This window comes from Carettochelys insculpta, chromosome 9 (assembly GCF_033958435.1).
Source record: "Carettochelys insculpta isolate YL-2023 chromosome 9, ASM3395843v1, whole genome shotgun sequence".
Taxonomy (NCBI): Eukaryota; Metazoa; Chordata; order Testudines; family Carettochelyidae; genus Carettochelys; species Carettochelys insculpta.
In genome coordinates, this window is record NC_134145.1 from 3,377,768 (window position 1) to 3,396,137 (window position 18,370).

General features: G+C 60.3%; 2 protein-coding genes across 4 annotated transcripts in view; one reads left to right on the top strand and one right to left on the bottom strand.

The window, feature by feature from the left end:
* Positions 1-1,875: 1,875 nt before the first annotated feature.
* On the bottom strand, positions 1,876-7,358 carry DYNLT4 (dynein light chain Tctex-type 4). Of its 2 annotated transcripts, none has more exons than XM_075003089.1 (2): positions 7,333-7,358; positions 1,876-2,684 (listed from the first exon to the last, which is right to left on the bottom strand). In XM_075003089.1, exons 1-2 carry the CDS (start codon positions 7,350-7,352, stop codon positions 1,967-1,969), a joined length of 738 nt encoding a protein of 245 aa, XP_074859190.1. In that variant the 5' UTR covers positions 7,353-7,358; the 3' UTR covers positions 1,876-1,966. The 2 variants fall into 2 exon arrangements, with proteins under 2 accessions (XP_074859190.1, XP_074859189.1); XM_075003088.1 differs by lacking the exon at positions 7,333-7,358 and adding an exon at positions 7,179-7,219.
* A 2,326-nt stretch (positions 7,359-9,684) lies between these two features.
* The window catches only part of BTBD19 (BTB domain containing 19), a 64,284-nt gene continuing 55,598 nt past the window's right edge, over positions 9,685-18,370 (top strand). For both annotated transcript variants that reach the window (XM_075002620.1, XM_075002621.1), the window contains exon 1: positions 9,685-9,847. In XM_075002620.1, coding sequence (XP_074858721.1) covers positions 9,759-9,847 — 89 coding nt within the window. In that variant the 5' untranslated portion in view covers positions 9,685-9,758. The remainder of the gene's footprint in view (positions 9,848-18,370) is intronic.

The window sequence follows — 18,370 nt, forward strand, 5'->3', positions numbered from 1 at the left end:
ATGCACCTGGGTGTGAGCTGTGTATTTGTGCTGCTGGGGAGGAAAACCTGGTTATGGGCCTCTTGCTCCAAGGGGCACAGCTAAGCTCAGAGCCTCTCATTTTCCCCCGTGTAGTCAAATGCGGCCCCTGCCCTGCTCCAGTGCTCATTCTGCCTTGGGGTGCTGTAACTGGGCTTGGGCCCATGCCTGGGGCAGGTTTGGTACCAAGGGGGCTGGGGGGCCAGTGGGGCAGGAGGGAGAGGTGTGCCAGGCGTGGAGCTGGGCAGCAGGGGCAGAGGACACAGTGGGGCTGGGGGGCTTTTAATCTGGAGAACAGGGTCTGAGCCAGCCAGGCCCCCCTGGTAAGTCAGCTGCCTGCAACCAGCTGCTGGGTCCCCCCAGGCTCTGGACTGGCAGAAGATCAGCCTCAGGCAGGGGAAGCTGCCGGCCCAGTGGCTGTTGGCGACGCTGGGGTGGGAAGCTGAGGGTGGCTGGCTCGAGCAGGCTAGTGGGGGGGTGACTTGTTAGGAGGCTGCAGGCGCCTGCTGCTTGTTCAGGGCCTTTCCCCTGCAGGCTGGGAAGAACCAGCCCCCCCGGCCTGGAGGGGCAGCTGGGGCAGTGGCAGCTGAGAGCAGGTCACTAACTGCCCCCCCCCACCCCCCCGCTTTCAGACCCAGGGGATTGGCCGCCGGTGCTGGCACTGCCAGGGCTGAGACGCACCTGCCTCCTCCCCGGGCCAGGCCGCGCTGCATGCAGACTGCTGCCATTGTCTGCCCAGACAAAGGGGCTGTGCTGGAGGAGGGGGGCTGCTGGGCCTGACAGCTCCTGGCTCTGTCTGGGCCCCCGCAGGCACAGAACGTGGGGGGGCACGTGACTGCAGAGCTGAAGGGCCTTGCTGTGACTCCTGCCCAGCAAAGGAGCCAGGGCCCTGTGCTCCCAGTGGGGGGTAGGGCCCCTGGCAAGCCCAGCCCTGCTGGCTGCTGCAGCAAACCTCGGTGCCCTGCCTTGTCCTTTGGGGGTTGGGGGGCACTCAATGCTGTGCCCCTTAAGCCCTTTGCAAGGCTCCCAAGGCCTGGGCTGGGGGGTTTTTAACTGGCTGGGAGCCCTGGCTGAGAGTAGGCCCTGGGGGCCAGGGCAGACTCCCCAGGCTGAGCAGGGGCCGGGGTGGATGCAGAGGCGCAGCCGTAGGCCCCTTAATGCCCTGGGGACAGGGCCTCTCCTGTGCTGGGGGCATCCGAGCGCTTGGGCTGGCCAATCCCCCGGCAGCTCGGTTCCAGTCCCCCCTCCTGGGCCGCTGGGGCCTTTGGGGCCTTGTGCCCACCCACTGCATGCACCACTTAGGTGGCTCCGGGCAGCTCTGAGTCAGGCTGCAAACCCACGTTACCTGGCCGGTGGCGGCTGCTCTGCTGTGGGGCCCCTGGCGCTGGGAGCGCTCCAGGGAGCTGCTCGGAACGGCCGGAGCTCACTCGCCATCGCTTTCCCAGCAGGAGTCGGGCACCAGCGCGGGTGGTGGGAGTTGCGGGTTCACCTTCCGCCTCTGCTGCGGTCTCCCCGTGTACCTCGGCTGTCAGGCTGGGGGCCCCGCCGGCAGCTTTAAACAGCGGAGCCTCCCACTCTCTGGCCCGGCTCCCCTGCTGGGGAAGGGGCAGGATGCCCCTGCCCTGCCGGTGCAGCCTTGGAGCTGCCATTCTGCACCTGGCCCGCTGGCGCCCTGAGCTCGACTGGTACCATGTCCCCGTTGCAACCCCCAGCAGCGAGGCTGGGGGACCAGCCTGTGCTCCCATCCCCGGACCCCCATGGGCTCCCCACCAGCAATGCACCAAGGACAGGGATCCTAGTGCCCCAGCCAGCCCCAGGCCTGGTTAGGTGAACATAAGTCCACGCAAGCCCCAGAGATCAGGGCAGCCTCTCTTTATTTCTGGCTGGAGCTCTGCAGCCAGGCCGGCGGGGGATGCAGGCAGCCGGCCCTGGAGGAGCTGGCTGGGCGCTACTCCAAGTACAGCCCATGCACCATGGCCACAGCAAAGAGGGAGGCGTTGAGGAAGGTGGCGGAGGCGCAGCTGTCGGTCTCGGGGTCCCAGAGGGCGCGGCTGGCCACCTGCAGGCTCTGCTGGCCCCGCTGGCCCAGGACGACGTTACACACTAGCTTGTAGCGGGGTGGGGTGAGGTCCCTCAGGCGGCTGCGGAGGACCTCGGCCAGGCTCTGGGCCAGCTGCCCGCTGGTCGCTGGGTTGTACTTGGCATCCCCCAGGTAGCTGGCGAGGGCGGCCTCCAACGCCTGCTGGGCCCGGTGGGCATTGAAGCTGCAGCCAGCATCTGGCCGAGTCTTGTAGGTGTTCTCGTATCGCGTCTCCCGGATGGGCTGGAAGAGGGGCAGCCCCGAGAAGCTCACCCGCCCACTGTGCACCCAGGGGCCGAGGGAGGGGCGCTTCCCGCCCGCTGCCACCGAGACCGAGTTGCGGCGGCTGGCGAAGCTCAGGACCGAGCTCCTCCGGGAGGGCGGCTTCCCCTCCTCGATGCTCCGCAGCCGCAGCAGGGGCCTGGGCGGGTTCTCCAGTGAGTGCGAGCTGCGGCGGGTGGACAGCAAACCGGCCCTTAGGCATGCGGCCTCCGGGTGCTCTGCTGCTCCTGCCGCCTGGTTGAACTGGGCCAGGGCCTCCTGGGACAGAGTGAGCGGCTTGCCGGCCATGCTGCGGCTGAGCCACCTGCAGCCGGGCAAAGAGAAAAGCAATGCTGGCAAGTTACGCCGCTCCCCGCCAGGCGTGTGGCCGGCCAGGCCCCTGGGCTCAGCCCGGTTGGAATTAACAAAAGCCATCCTGTGACCATGCTGGAGCCGGCATTGTCTCTGCTCTGCTCATGCAGCTTCCAGCACCAAACCGGCCCAGGGTCCCAGCACTGCCATGCACTGGGCCCCGAGCCACCACCGGCTGCACCAGCCCTGGAGGTGCATTCCTTAGTCCGGGCACTCTTGCCAGTGAGCTCTCACGGCCCCTGCTGTAGCGCAGTCCCCCAGCTGCTGTCTGCGCCGTGCGCTGCTCGCTGGGGGTGGCTGGGGGCTGCTCTCCCGTTATACTACAGCAGCCAGAAACGGCCACGCCAATTCCCAGCCATCGCCAGCATCTTCCAGCCACTTTCTCACAGCCCCTTGTGCCCAGCCCTGGCAGCCGCTGACTGCCCCGCTCTGTGCTCGCCAGCCCCCGGAGCTGTTGCCTTTCTGGTTCACTTGGACTGACTGCCCCAAAGTCCCTGCAGCCCGTGGCAGTCGAACGTCTCCCGGGAGACCCAGAAAAGAGGAGCCCGGCTGGCCGCGTCCATTGGCTGCTGCGTGTGACAGGCTGTGGTGGGAGGCAGGCAGGGAGCTGATCCCCCTTGCTCCGGGAGACGCGCACAGAGCAGCTGTGCCAAGGGCTTCCCAGCAAGGACAATTGCTCAGTCAAAGGGGTATCGCCAGTGCTGGTCATTGCACCAAGGCCTGGAGAGTGGCCCCCGGCACATGACACGGGCACCGGCTCCCTGGGCTGCGACAAGACATTTCCTGCCAAGCCTCCTTGGACTTGTCCCTTTTGGGGCTGTGAGCCTCAGAAATGGAAGCCTGAAAGCAGGCCTGGCTGGAGGGAGCCCTGACCAGGGTTCACTGCCCTTTCCTTGGAGGGACCTGGGAATCGGGTCAGCTCACCCCTGCTATCATTGCGCTGGGGGCTGCTGTGCGTCCAACTTCTGCTCAGCGTGAAGAGGCAGACGTGCCAAGGAAGGAGCCTGCCTTCTCGTGCTGTTTCCAGCCTTGCTGACAATGGGATATGCTGCACCCCCATGCTGGGTCACCAGACAACGCTGGCTTGAATGTGGGCCTATGGGTTGCATCCTCTGGGCACTGAGAGGGACCAAACCCCAGAGCTTCACTGAAATTCACCCCCCCACATGAGCATGTTCCCCCCCCCCCAGCTCTCAGGGCTAGTTGCCATTTTACCCACACGGCTCATTGACCAGAGATGGGACCTGCCCCCCACTCTTCAAATGGAACACATTCCAGGCAGGGAAGAACAGGAGCCATGGCGGATGTCCCACCCGGCATGCTCCTCTGGGGCCATGCCTGCTCTGGCTCTAGTGGGCTGTGCAGCAGAGTTGTGGGCAACTGGCCCAAAGAGCTTCCTCATCTTTGGGGAGCACCACTGAGGGCCTGGGCCGCTCTGAAGAGCACCAGCTTCCTCTTTCCAAGGGGTAGGAGTCGCCTGCTCGCTGGGCTAGCTGGGGTGTAAAGGCCGAGTGTGCCTGGCAGTGCTCCTGGTGCTTGGGGAGAGCATCTGCTAGGGTGGCAAGTATCGGAGGGGTAGCCCTGTTAGTCTGGATCTGTAACAGCAACGAAGGGTCCTGTGGCACCTTATAGACTAACAGAAAAGAAAAACAGAAAAAGAAAACTTTTCTGATAGTCTATAAGGTGCCACCAGACCCTTCATTGCTGCTAGGGTGAGCGATAGCTCAATGGTTTGCATGGTGGCCTCATAAACCCAGGGTTGTGGGCTCAGCCCCTCAGGAGGCCATTTAAGAGGCTGGGGCAAAGAGGTTTAAAAAAAAAATACCCCTCAGGCAGGGAAGTTGATCTAGCTGGGTGGGTATCAGTCAACAGCTTTCTGGATGAGGGGATGGATTACTGCACCCTCAGCAATTTTGCAAACGATACTATGCTAGGAGGACAGGTTGGAGGGTGGGGACAGGGTCCAGGGTGACCTGGATAAATTGGAGGGTTGTGCCAAAAGAAATCTGCTGCGGTTCAACTAGAAGAAGTGCAGAGTTCTGCGCACGGGCCAGAAGAATCCCAAGCCCTGTTACAGGCTGGGGACTGACTGGCTAAGTAGCAGTGCAGCAGAAAAGGACCAGGGGATTACAGTGGATGAGAGGCTGGATACGAGTCAACAGTGGGCCCTTTAGCCAAGAAGGCTAACGGCATATTGCAGAGCATGAGGAGAAGCATTTCCAGCAGCTCTAGAGAAGTTATTATTCCCCTGTATTCAGCACTGGTGAGGCCACATCTGAAGTATCATGTCCAGTTCTGGGCCCCTCCCCCAATGCAGAAAGGATGTGGATGAATCGGAGCAGGTTCAACGAGAGCAACAAAAACGATGAGGGGCTGGAGCACATCACCTGCGAGGAGAGGCTGAGGGACTTGGGCTTATTTAGTTTGCAGAAGAAAAGAGTGAGGGGCGATTTGATAGCAACCTTCAACTTCCGGAAGGGCAGGGGGAGGTGGGCTCAAAAGAGGCTGGAGAGAGGCCGTGCTCAGCAGTGTCAGATGGCAGAACAAGCAGCAATGGGCTGAAGTTACAGAGCAGGAGGTGCAGGTTGGCTATTAGGAGAACTCTTTCCCCAGGAGGTGGTGAAGCACTGGAATGTGTTACCTAGAGAGGTGGTGGAATCTCCACCCCTAGGGGTTTTTAAGTCCTGGCTGGGATGGTTTAGTTGGGGTTGATCCTGCTTGGGGCAGGGGGCTGGACTCGACGACCCCCCGAGATCCCCTCCAGCCCTAGATTTGGTGATTCTATGAGTACGACACACTGTGGCTCCCCCTGCAGCGGAGCAGGTGGCGCGCGTCCCAGCCCCAGCCGACATGCTGGCTTTGCGGCTGGGTTCGCCAGCCCCCATGGCTTGGCTGTACTACTGGCAGCGCACAGGGAAGAAGTACCAGGTGGGATGCCCCACGGCCTGCGTCCCGGCTGCACTGGGGGGTTCCGAGAAGACGAGGCGCCCTAGCCGTGTGCGGGTAAGGTAGAGGGGAAGCCGGGGCCGTGTCATTTCTGCACCTCGCTGTCATTTGCTTTCTCTTTGCAAAGACTGGAAAATAAACCAGCCTGCAATTGCTAATCGACCCATCCCTTGGGAACAGCCCAGGGGCAGTAGGTCCGGGGGCGGGGGGGCGAAAGAAATTTGCAGGGTCATTTCTCCTGGGAGGCCTCACCCCTGCCTGGCTGGCTTAATAACACCCCCACTGCTGGCAATCATCTGCAGTTTGATTGGGCAGTTCAAGACAAGAGCCTTTCAGAGGGCGGGGCCAGGGCAGGCTCCGCCCCAGGACTGTTGGGGGACCGTGGGCCCTGTGCGATCCCTGGCAAGCTCTGGGCTTTTCCCCTCTTCTCCCGTCCCACTTCTGGGGCGCTTTGGGCGTGGCAGGTTTGCAGTCTAGAGGGCAGAGACCAACAGGACCGTCCTCCAACCATAGGCCCTGCCTCCCAGGTCCTGATCCTGGGCCTGGATCCCCACAGCTCCCCTCTTCTCATGCCCTTGTGGGAGCCCGGGGGCTAGACCTGACTCAGTTGAGCCAATGGCAGACCTGGGGCTCTAGTGTGGGGAGAGGTTAGGGCTGAGTTGCCCAGAGCGAGCCAAGGCTGGCCCTTGCCGTGTGCCGGGGGTGCTGCCCTGACCCCCAGCATGAGAGCGGGCGCCCCGGCAGTTGCACCGCCTCTTCCCAGCGCACTGACGTGTTGCTATAGCTGCCGCCCCCACCCCGCCCCACGCCTCTGTGTCTCCCCCTTCAAGATGCTTTTTCACGCTCAGCCAAGGACAGGAACAAACACTTGTGCCTACGTTCCCCAGCCCACTCGCCTCTCCGCTGCCCAGCCCGGCCCTGGACACCTCTCTCCTCCCCACCAGGCGCTGGCTGGCTGTGTCAAGGGTTGAGGGGGCACCAAGGCCCAGTGTTCACTCCCTCTTAAGGGGCTGGCTGGCTTTGGATCGCTTTTGTCCCTGGCGTAAGCCCCAAGCCCCTGCCAGACTGGGTCCTCCCCCGACCCTGCTTCTGATCCGGGCATCCTTCGGTTCCTCTCTGCACCTCCTGGGCTTCAGGATCCTGCAGCCCCTGGATCTCTGGCTTTCATCACCTCAATCCTATTGCTCCAGCCTGCAGCAGATTCAGCCCAGAGTCACCCTGCCTGTTCACAAAGCTTTCTTTCGCATCTCCATGCTGCCTTGGCCTGCTGGCCTCCCCCCCACTTTTCTGCATCCCCTCTCCAACCCAGCACTCCGCGCTCTTCACCTCCTCTATGCTGCTCGCTCACAGCCAGGGCTCCCTCTAGTTTGTTCCAGCTGCAGGTGCAATACATTTCACTTGCACCAAGTCATGTGCGCATGCGCACCACTACAGAAACCCAGGCTGCCGGCTGGAGGGGCTCTGAATCTCTCCTGTGTGGCCACCCAAGAGCTCTGCTTACAGGGAACACTGGTCACAGCCATCCATCCCCAGGCACATCCCTGCCGCTGCGCCCACCAGCTCCGGCCAGTCTCAGCCCCCTCCTTGCAGCTCACCGTGACTCTCCCGAGCTGGAGTCGTTGCCTTGCCTCTGATTTCTTCCCTGCCAGACTTACCTTTCCCCCTCTGCACCCATGTGACCTTCCAGGAGCAGCTGGGACCTTGGGTAACTGTAAAAATGCAGGACAGTGTGTTTATTTTGTAGTGAATCATTGTGTGTTGCTAGGTGACACTGAAATGCTCCGGCCGTCCCACAGAATAGCTTTAATGCTCCACTGCCCAGTATGGCCGCACTCCTCCACAGTCTGCCTCAGGCGCACATGCTCTTTCGGCAGCTTTAGGTGAGACAAGTATCCCTGGCGGAGCCGGGTTAGTCGGTATCTTCAAAACCAACAAGAAGTCCTGTGGCACCTTATAGACTAACAGATGTTTTGGAGCAGAAGCTTTCGTGGGCAAAGAGCTGCTTCCTCAGATGATGTGATAAACTCCAACACAAAATCTATGTCTAGCGACCTACTCGAACCCTCGGCTGGGCCCCCGCCCTGGTGCATTGGAGGGTGTGAACACTCTGCCCTGAGCTGTGGGTGTAAAAGCTGAAAGAACCAGCTCTTGTGGTGTTCAACTGCTTTGTGGCCTAGATTTAGTTATCTGGATCCTGACCAGTGTTCAAGGGGAAAGCTTGCAGCTTGCCCTGTGTGATGGAGTGGGGGGGTGCATGTGTGAGTCAGGCTGGATGTCCGAGGCAAGCAGCAGCTCCCAGTGGCTAAGGATGACCCTGGGGCTACAACTGGCAGATAACACCTCTGCCTGAACAAAGAGCAGGGAGGAGCTGAGCTGGGTTTTGAATCGGGGGCGGCAGTTAGAGGCGAGGAGAAGGGAGAGCTGGAAGGCAGCCAGCCTGAGGAGGGGAAAGCTACACCCCAGAGGGGCCCCCCTCGGGGTCTTCCCCCCAGGACAGGTTGGAAGGTCTGTCTCTGGCTGCTATGCTGTTGCTTCTGTGAGAAACTGGACATCTGTTGCCTAATAAACCTGCTGTTGTACCTGCTGAGTGAGAGTCACTCCTGCCAGCGGACGGGGTGCAGTGCAGGGGGACCCCTGAACCCCATCACACCCTGATTTACCTTGTACAAACCTTTTACAAGAGGGAAAGGCCTGCAGAAATGTCTCAATTTGTTTAAAAACAATCCCAGTGAAGGAGTAACTTTTAAATATATAACGCTCCCCGCAGTGTTTAAGTTAAATAGCTGGAGATACACATCTACTAGAACTGGAAGGGACCTTGGGAGGTCATCTAGTCCAGTCCTCTGCCCTCTTAGCTGGGTCAAACACCATCCCTGACATCTGTTTGCCCCAATCCCTAAATAGGCTCCTGAAGGATTGAGCTCACAGCCCTGGAATAAGCAGGCCAATGCTCAAACCACTGAGCTAGCCCTCCCCCCACACCATGTGCTGTCCCAGCCCTGGAGGGGACACGCATTACAGAGACAGCAATTTTGTTCTGTTTTCTCATCCAAAAAGGAGAAACGCAGGATGATCAAACAGCAGAGCTAGTGAAAAACTTAGTGGGGAGTTCAAATTCTTCCCTCTTTAATAGTCAGAGGTGTTATTTGTGGCCCAGCCAGGACCTGCCTTAAGAAGATGTGCTTTTGAACCGAGACTGAGTGTCCCTTTAATTATTGTTTCGGATTTATATTCCCCAAGCTCCGAGGAGCTTTTGTCACAGACCAAAACCCCATTGCACGAGCGCTTTTCACACTCGCACAGAATGCACATGGTTCCTCTTGACTAGGCCCAGCTTCAAGCAGGGTGTCTTACACGTCCCCATTGGGCCAATGCTCCTTCCCAGTGTTTACCTGAGCACCAGTCTGGGCCCAGGCGGCAGGAGTCCCTGCCCCGCACGCTTCCTTCAGTCCTGTATTCTGTGTTCTGTGGTATCAGATTGACTCAGGCTCCATCCAGCTCCCCGGCTGGACTCCAACAGGGGCGATCTGGGTGCTCAGAGGGGGTCACCTCCCGTGCCATGATTCACCCTCCTGTCCCCTCCCTGGGATCCTCTCGTGCCCCGCAGCATGAAGCCTGATCACCCTCCTGCGTCCCTCCCGGCTAGTGTGACGCCAGGCGAGAGTCTGTCTTGGTGGCGGGTTGTTTGTTGAATGCCTGACGCCAGCAAGGAGAGGAGTGAAGGGCCGGGCAGGTCCCTCCCTGCTCTCCCCGTTTCTGGAGCTCCGCTCGTTGTGCATCCGAGGCGCAGCCGGGATCTTTGCACGGGGCAAGGCGCGGGCTGAGAAGCGGCTCGCGCGCGGACACACACCCGGGGGCCGCTCCAGGGGCTCCCGCACCCCCAGGCAGCGGCCGGTTGCCTTAGTGCCCAGCTGCGTTGCTTGCAGCAGGGGCCTCCTCCCCTGCTCTGGCCCTGCTCCTGCTCCTGCTTCTTCCCCTTCCTGCCTGGCGGCTCCCGGCCCGCCGCGGCTGCTCCCGCTTTGCAGGGCGGGGCACCAGAGAGGCCTGCAGGCGCGGGGAGCCCGGGCTCGGCCCCGGCCCCATGGCCTCCGCCTGCTCGGCCGTCCTGGAGGGCGATGCGGCCGCCTTTGCCGCTGCCATCAGGGGCCTCATTAACAACCCGCAGTTCAGGTGAGCTGGGCTGGGGGCGGGGGGGCCCGTGCAAGGCTGGGCGCAGAGCTTCGGAGAGCCGGGAACCTCAGCCCCTCTGTGCAGGCCCGGCCGCTCCGGCTCCGGCTCCGGCCCCGGCCCCCTTCCTGAGGGCCTGCCCGCTGTGGGCCACTCCCTTTATCCTGCCCTCCACCTGCGTGCAGCGTTGCTGCGTCCGGGGAAGTAGTGGCCGTGTCCCACCCCAGAGCTGGCTGCATTCCTGGGCGGGCGCAAGTGCTGGGCGTGGAGACGTTCCGAGCCGCCTCCAGGGTTTAGACACGCGGCTAAACACCAGCGTTTCTCGGCGGAGGGTTGCAAAGCGCTGGGAGCTCCTTCAGGGCAGGTGCCCTGTGGCTGCGGTGCGGGAGGGGTTTGACTTCGTCACCATGGGGTGTCTGAGGCACCTCGGTTCGTGCTGATCTCAAGCCTTGTCCTGCATAACCTTCCAGCAGCCTCACAAGCCACCTCCGGTGCCAGCTGCGGCCAGGGGATGGGGAGCTTCAGTTAAGTCACCCTCCCATGCATGCATGCGTGCACACACACACACACGTGCACGCGCACACACGCACACGCGTGCACACAGACACAGACGGAGTATTATGCAAATGTAACCCATGCACCAAGGTGTGGGTCGCTGCCTCATGCACCGAGAGAGAGCACCTGCCTTCTGCAGCTGGCCTGAGAGGCAGCTGGCTCTTAGCTCAAACTCTCGTGGCCCCTGCAGGAAGCTTGGGGGTGGGGGGGTCCCAGGTTTGAACCTGCCTGTGGGCAGTTACACAAACATGGGGGGTTTCATCCCTCTCCTTCCAAACTGCTTGCCAAGCCTGTGTGGAACTGCCTGGCACCTGAGGGCTGGTGTCAGGCCCAGCAGGTTGCCCCCTCCGCCCCATTTGAGGGGCAGAGGCTGTGAGCTGAGCAGCTGGTAGCTCTTTATCCTGGGGAAGGCTTATTGGACCCATCTGAGCCCTGAAACAAGGGGACGGGCAAGTCCCTGTGGGACACAACAGAGCATCTAGCAATGATGGCATCAGCCCCCAGGCTTCTCCCCTCCCAAATCCCCTGCAGAGGGCAACAGCCATGGATGATGGAGCCAGCCTGGAGTTGTGCTTTTCCCCTCAGCAGTGAGGGCCAATCCCAGTGCCTCTGGCTGAACCCAGCCGCTGCCCGCAGAGGCGGGGTCCCCTGAGAAACCTGCCAGCGGCGTTGCTCCTGGTGGGAGGGTGGGCAGGAAGGCAGCTAACCAGCCTGGAGCACAGCATAGCCGCAGTTGGGCCCTTGCTGCCTGCTTGCTGGGAGGGGTCATGCCATTGTGGACCCAGGAGCTGGACAGCAGAGGGGAGACCCTGGCCTGCGGTTTGCCACCTGGGAGCGTGCCGAGGGGAGCTGCACCGTGATGAGCTGGGCAGGGCGGGAAGCCAGGCCCGTTCCCACCCCGGGTTCTTTTGGAGAACTTCGTGATGGCCAGTCACACTGCCTGGACTCAGGCCTGCTCTGTGCTAGAGAATCAAGTCCATTTAACTACGCTGAGGGCTGTGGCTAAGCTTTCCTATGTCCCCCTGGAGAAGGACCCTTCTGTTGACCTAGCTACCGCCTCTTGGGTAGCAAAGGACCTCAGCTGGCGGGCGGGGCAGGACAAGCTGTGACAAAGTGGGAACTTTCCTAATATCTTGTCTGCGGCCTGTGTGTGTCTCAGTTTCCCCTATGTGGGCTGTGGGATAGTTGCAGGGACCGTAGCGGGCAGGCGTGACTGCCTCTGGCTGCTGGCGCCTAGGCAACGGCTGGACACTCCGTGGCCTGGCGGCTGATGGCCTGGCCCATCCTTGGCAAAGACCCAGCCGAAGGCGTGGGAGAACTGAGATGCGGCAGCCAGGTGATCGGTTTGCCAGGAAGGAGATGAAGGATGGAGGACGTGGCAAGAGGGCACAGGGTGGTGGGGTGCCTCAAGGCAGGTTTTGCAGAACCTTCCACTTGCTGAGCTCCCCTGCATCCCAGAGGACTCACAAACCCTCCTGTTCACACACCCCAGGGGCGCTGAGCGGCGCCAAACCCATAGTACGGTTACACCCATGCACTACTGGGAGCTGCTGCTTCTTCTCAACATCCGGCCGACTACGCCTGCCTACCAGCCACTCTCTTTGGAAACGGCCACGGCCACAGCTGGCGCTTGGACACACAGCCCCTGCCTCTCAGGGTCCTTCCTCCTGGGCCAGCTGCCTCTGGGGGACTGTGCACCAGAGCTGGTAGCCAGGAACATCTTGGAGGTCCCAGGGGATTGGCCCGTCCTAGCAGGGTGGACACGTAGCAGTGACCCTCACCCACGAAAGCTCACAGCCTAAGCAATTGGTTTGTCTTAAGGTGTTTGTTTTTTGTGAAGCTACAGACTAACATGCTGCCCTCTGAGACTATTGCCCAGGCACAATTAGCCGGAGAAGCACCCCAGCCCAGTGTTGCTGTGACTGCTGCTGTGTGCGAGCAGCTCGGAGCCTGGTGCATGGCGCCAGTCCAGGGATCTCCACAGCTCCGTGAAGGGCGCGTAGCAAAGGCGGCAGGTTTTCAGCACTCTGAGGCTGAGCAGGGAAGTCCCCATCCCGAGGCGGAGTGCTGTCCCGCGGCAGTGTGCATGGGGCGAGGACACAGCCAGCACCGTGGGGCAGCAGCAATGGCTAGGGCGTTCCCCACACGTTGCTCCTCCCCAGACTGGATGGCCCAGCATGTGTGCCTGCGCCTGCGGGTGCGTTTCACCGATCGGTCATGAAAAGAAACCCAGCACCTGCCGCGGCATCTGCGCAGTCTCAGGCTCTGGCCGCATGCTGCAGCAGGAGCAGCTGCTGCTGGGTTCGCACCTACAGCCAGACTCCAGCCATTCAGGGGCTTTGATCAGGCCCGACCTGGGGTGCCTGGGACATCATCCCTGGGTGTTAGCCCAGCCTGCAGCATTGTACGCACACAGGGCCAGTCCATCCTTGCTGGGGTGGGCCAAGAGAAGGAGCTGGTGCGGCCGAGCCTGCAGCCTGCCTCCCAGCACCCACTAGGGCAGCTGGCCGCTGTCTCCCTTGGGGGCGGCCACCAGATGTGAGCTCCCTCTGGGTTGCTGGGTGGCTGGCCCAAGCTGCACCGGCTCTAGGGATGGAGAAAAGCCTCAGTGCCTAGGAGCCAGAGCCGCCGGAAGGAGGAGATGCTTGGGCGCATTGGACAGGTCATCAGGGCCTGCTGGGAAAAAGCAAGGCCTGAGGCCTGTCCATGTGGCCCCTGGAGCCGTGTAGGGTGAGCAGACGGTGCGATCACCCCAGCGCAGTGCAGGCGTCAGGCGGCTGTTCACAGCCCCAAGGCAAACCTGCCAAGCGGGTGGAAAAATGCGGTTAACAGATTTTTCTAGCTCCTCGTCAGCACTTTCTTCTGTGGCCCGAGGGGCAGGTTTCTAAACGCCCCGGCCTGAGCGCTCACTTCCCCCGGCGCTGGGTCCCTCGTGGGCTGGGACCTGCGGCCACAAGGCCAGTGGCACTCGGGGGAGGAGGTGTCTGCAACAGCTGTCAGCCGGGTGATGGTTTGCAACTGGCCAGTGGGATGGGGCTGCTGGGCCAGCGTCTTGGCTGTGGTCCAGCCCCGTACTGCCTGGCCAGGGGAGAGAAGGACACGTTCTCCGGGGGGGGTCTGGCCTCAGCTGTTGCGCTGTGTTGATGTGTGCTGTTGAATGGCTGGTGTGTTTCACCCCAGAGGTGGCTGCAGCATTTACAGCTCAGGAAGCACCTGGGGATGAAATGGAACAAGCAGTGATCTCCTCCCCTGCCACGCAAGGCTCTGCCCGGAGTGGGAGCCAGGGGTGCCTCCGCCTTAGGGACAACTAAACCTTTCCATTCCTCGGGGTTGGCCTTGGGGGCCCATTTGGGGCCACACTCCTTCAGTGTCTCCTGGGGGTGAAATGGGGCGGCTCAAGCGCTGGCAAAGAGCTACGGAGCTGGGCCCACGTCACTCATCCAAACCCACTTGCTACTCAGCAGGGCGGCAAACCAGGAGCCCTCCTGAGGCTGCTCTCCCCTTCCTCAGGCCTGCGCCGGGTGTGGATGGCTTGAAACAGTGTGGCCAGGGCCAAACACGTGGGTGTTTCTGTGGTGAAGTGGGGGTGGGAGGGTTTCATTCCCTGGTTGGGTTGTGTGTGTTTCCTATTGTCCTGCAGTAACCGGAGGTGTGTGCCTCAGGTTCCCTCGGCACAGCAGGCAGCGGGGCTCCATGCCCTTTTTAACCGAGGCAGCCAGATGCCACCTTTCTTCCCTGGGACACAGGCGGGAGGAGGGACCTGGCTGGTGTGAATTAGAACTGGGCAGGTGAACTGGGGAGTCTCAGCTGACTTAGCAAAGAGGAAGGTGGGCCAGGGGCCAGCTCAGGGACCCCCTCTGGGCCCCTCTTCCCAAGCTGGATTGTACCGACAGCTTCTGGCTCCTGTGCTGGCAAGTCAGTTCTACGCCATGTCGCCGGATAACCCCTCTGTTCTCCCTGCTGACTGAGAGCCACCTCTGTCTGCGGGTGGGGGGTAGGGCCAGGGGACCCTCCCCCTCTGTTTGAGTTTCCTCCCTGGGCGGGCTCCTGAAATGCACCTTAGGGCAATCTGCCCTCTAACATGTCCCATCCATGTGTGGAATAAATTTTGCTACCTGCACCAATAGAGAAAGAGAGAGACACTGCTGGCTAGGAGTGGCTGGGGGTGCTCTGCCAATCAGCTGGATGGCACCTGAATCCCCTGTGGGCAGCCACCCAAGTGCTCAGCTTCCCGGGAACACTGGTTAGGGCCCAGCCAGCTGCTGTCAGCCTATGTTACCTTTGATGGCTACAGGGCACACAGTATGGAGCAGGACACCTCACTGCATGTTGTGAGGCAGGATGGCTCTTGGCTTGATTCCCTGCTCTGCCACCAACTTCTTGCATGGCCTTTGGCAAGTCCCTTAGTCTCTCTATGGCTGAGTGTTGGGGGTCGTTATGTTAAAGCTGCGCTGAAGGTCGTGAGGAGCTCAGATGTGCTGGGGCTGGAGATGGACTCAGTCCGAGCCATTGGCTTGTCTCATGTGACCAAAGTTCCGTCAAGGAAGGGGAACTTAACACCAGACAATGGGTACTTGTTTCACCAACTCAGGGTTTTTTTCCCAGCCTCTTGGGGCAGCTGCTGTGTCCCACCGCCCACCGGGCATAGCCAGAGGGGGCTGCGGGAGAGGGACGGGTTGGTAGTCAGCCAGGGCCAGGCTGTGCCCTGGGAGGCAGGAGCCACGCTGCTGAGGTCTTTGCTTGGGGGCCCTGGCCGCTGGGGCTGGCAGAGGGTTTCTGTGGCTGTTCAGTACTGGTTTGGTGGGAGGGGGAACAAGCTCCCTTCCTGGGGTCACTTAGACCTGGATGTGGTGAAGCAAAGCAGAGAAGAGCCCAGCCTCCACCAAGCTGATCCTCAGTGCTACGGGGGTGACTTTCAGGCAGTAGCAGCAGCTCTGCGCTCCCAGCCTGAGCACACCGAGCCTCCTGCCGCTCACCCCCTGGGGCCTTCTGGTCACGTTCTGGAAGCCAGCGTCCTGTCTGGGCGTTAAAGAGCCCAGACATCCTCAGCGTGAGCCTTACCTTGCAGCTCTCAGCCACCGTGCCATGTTCACCGCCCTGCTGGTGCTGCAGTGCCGTACGTGCTGGGTGCTTGATCTCGTCCACACCAGAGTGGCTGCATTTCAATGCGGGTGGATAGACCCAGTGCTGGGGGAATGTCGGGTGAGCTTACGGCCCACTGGCAGCAAGAGGGCCCCATGATAACGCTTGGAGAGGACAAGAGTCGCTCAGAGCAGAACAGGCCCAATGTCACTTAAGGGCTCAACACTCAAGCCAGGTCAGTGGCCTCACCAGCCCCTCAGGCTCTGGTCTGTGCCGCCAGCCTCGTGCCACTCCGTGGAGCCCAACCCATGTGCAGGAGATTCGGGCTCTGGGCTCGGCTCTGCACAGACCTGGCCCGGAGCCTCAGGGGGACGTTAGATCCCTGGCATCCAGGTGAAGCACAGTTACCTCTGAGGAACTGCGCATCCTTCCCGCCCTGCAGAGCTGTGATGCTGGTGGCTCTGCCCATTGGCTGGGGGAGCTGCCCAGAGGCCAGGTGAGCAGGGCACAGAGAACCCTTGGGCTGTGGAACCGACTCCTCCGGCACATTGTGAGCAGTGGTGCCCCGACCAGGCCAGCCCAGCTGTGCCACCAGGGGTGGGGGGTGGGGGGTTGGCAGAGCACACGCACTCAGGAGTCAAGGTGATAGGAGGTGTTTGCTCATGGTGGAATTATTCATCAGCATTTCTGGCTCCAGTAGCTGCCTGTCACCGAGGCCGTGAGTCAGAGATGGTGCAGAGCAGATTTTGGATTCTCAGCAGCTGGACTTTCCACTCCCAGTACACAGAGTGAAAACCCCTCCTGCGGCTCCAGTGCCCACGGCACTTTCCTTTTCAGATCTGACTCCACACTGCTGTGCGGCCTGTAGTTTTATGAATCTTCCAGAGGAAGTGGTTTGCCTGCCCTACATGGAGTTTGGAATCAAACAAACAAATAATACCAGCCCAGCAACCAATGAGAACCCTCTTCACTTCCACAGCCCCTTCCCCCAGGGTTCGGGACCGCCACACAAAGCTCTGGGCTTACACAGGGGGAATCTCCATTAGCTGTGAGCAATACGGGGCACATGACACTCAATTGGAAAGTTTTGTCCAGCCAGCAGGGGACTCGTGTGCGTGTGTGGCTCGACCCAGGATTTAGGATGGGGGAAGGGAGAGAGGTGACTCCTCTGCAGGAGGGAGTTTACTCAGTCCCTTGCAAGGAGGCAGCACACAGAGGACTTAGCCTGGTGTGCGAGGGGCTATGACTGGGGAGGCGCAGCTGTGAGGCGCCACAGGCTGGGCTCCGCTTCCTCCAGCAGGCTCTGCATGGGGATGGGGATCGAGTACCCTGCTTGGCAGTGGGGGTGAGGGGTCAGGGATATCCTGCATGGGGGTGGGTGGCTGGGGATTGGGGATAGGGTACCCTGCATGGGGGTGGGTGGCTGGGGGTGTGGGATAGGGTACCCTGCATGGGGGTGGGTGGCTGGGGATGGGGGATAGGGTACCCTGCATGGGGGTGGGTGGCTGGGGATGGGGGATAGGGTACCCTGCATGGGGGTGGGTGGCTGGGGATGGGGGATAGGGTACCCTGCATGGGGGTGGGTGGCTGGGGATGGGGGATAGGGTACCCTGCATGGGGCAGGGGGCAGGTAGAAGCAGAATCATAGAACGCTAGAACTGGAAGGGACCTCGAGAGGTCATTGAGCCCAGTCCCCTGTGCTCCCGGCAGGACCCAGCCCCAACTGGACCATCCCCGGTAGGTGTCTGTCTAACCTGCTCTTAACTATCTCCAGCGGTGGAGATGCCACAACCTCCCTAGGTAGTTTATTCCAGTGTTCAACCACCCGCACAGTTTGGAAGTTTTTCCTAATGTCCAACCTAAACCTCCCTTGCTGCAGTTTAAGCCCGTTGCTCCTTGTCCTGTCCTCAGAGGCCAAGGAGAACAATTTTTCTCCCTCCTCCTCATAACCCTCTTTTAGGTACTTGAAAACCGCTACCATGTCCCCTCTCAGTCTTCTCTTTTGTAAACTAAACCGGCCCAGTTCTTTCAGTCTTTCCTCAGAGCTCATGTTCTCTGGACTTTTAAACATTCTTTTTGCTCTTCTCTGGACTGTCTCCAATTTCTCCACAACTTTCTTGAAATGTGGTGCCCAGAACTGGACGCAATCCTCCAACTGAGCCTCATCAGTGAGGAGAAGAGCAGAATGACTTTCTGTGTCTTGCACTCAACACTCCTCTTAATGTGTCCTAGAATCATATTTGCTGTCCTTTGCAACAGTGTCATATTTAGCTTATGTTCCATTATGATTCCTAGATCCCTTTCCACAGGACTCCTTCCTAACCGGTCGCTTCCAATTTTGTATGTGTGGAGCAGATTGGTCCTTCCTAAGTGGAGCACTTTGCATATGTCCTTATTGGACTTCATCCTGTTTACCGCAGACCATTTCTCCAGTTAGAGATCACTTTGAATTCTGACCCTCTCCTCCAAAGTAGTTGTAACCCCTCCTAGCTTGGTGTCATCTGCAAACTTAATAAGCGTACTCTCTATGCCAATGTCTAAATCATTGGTAAAGATATTGAATAGAACTGATCCCAAAACAGACCCCGGCAGAACCCCAATTGTTATGCCCTTCTGGCATGGCTGCAAACCATTAATAACTGCTCTCTGAGAACAGCAACAAAGGGTCCTGTGGCACCTTATAAACTAATAGAAAAGTTTTGAGCATGAGCTTTCATGAGCACAGACTCACTTCATCAGATGCTGGTCATGGAAATCTGCAGGGCCAGGTGTAAATAAGCCAGAGCAAGGGTGGGGATAACAAGGTTAGCTCAGTCAGCAAGGGTGAGGCTTACTACCAGCAGTTGATCTGGAGGTGTGAACAACAAGGGAGGGGAAGCTGCTTTTGTA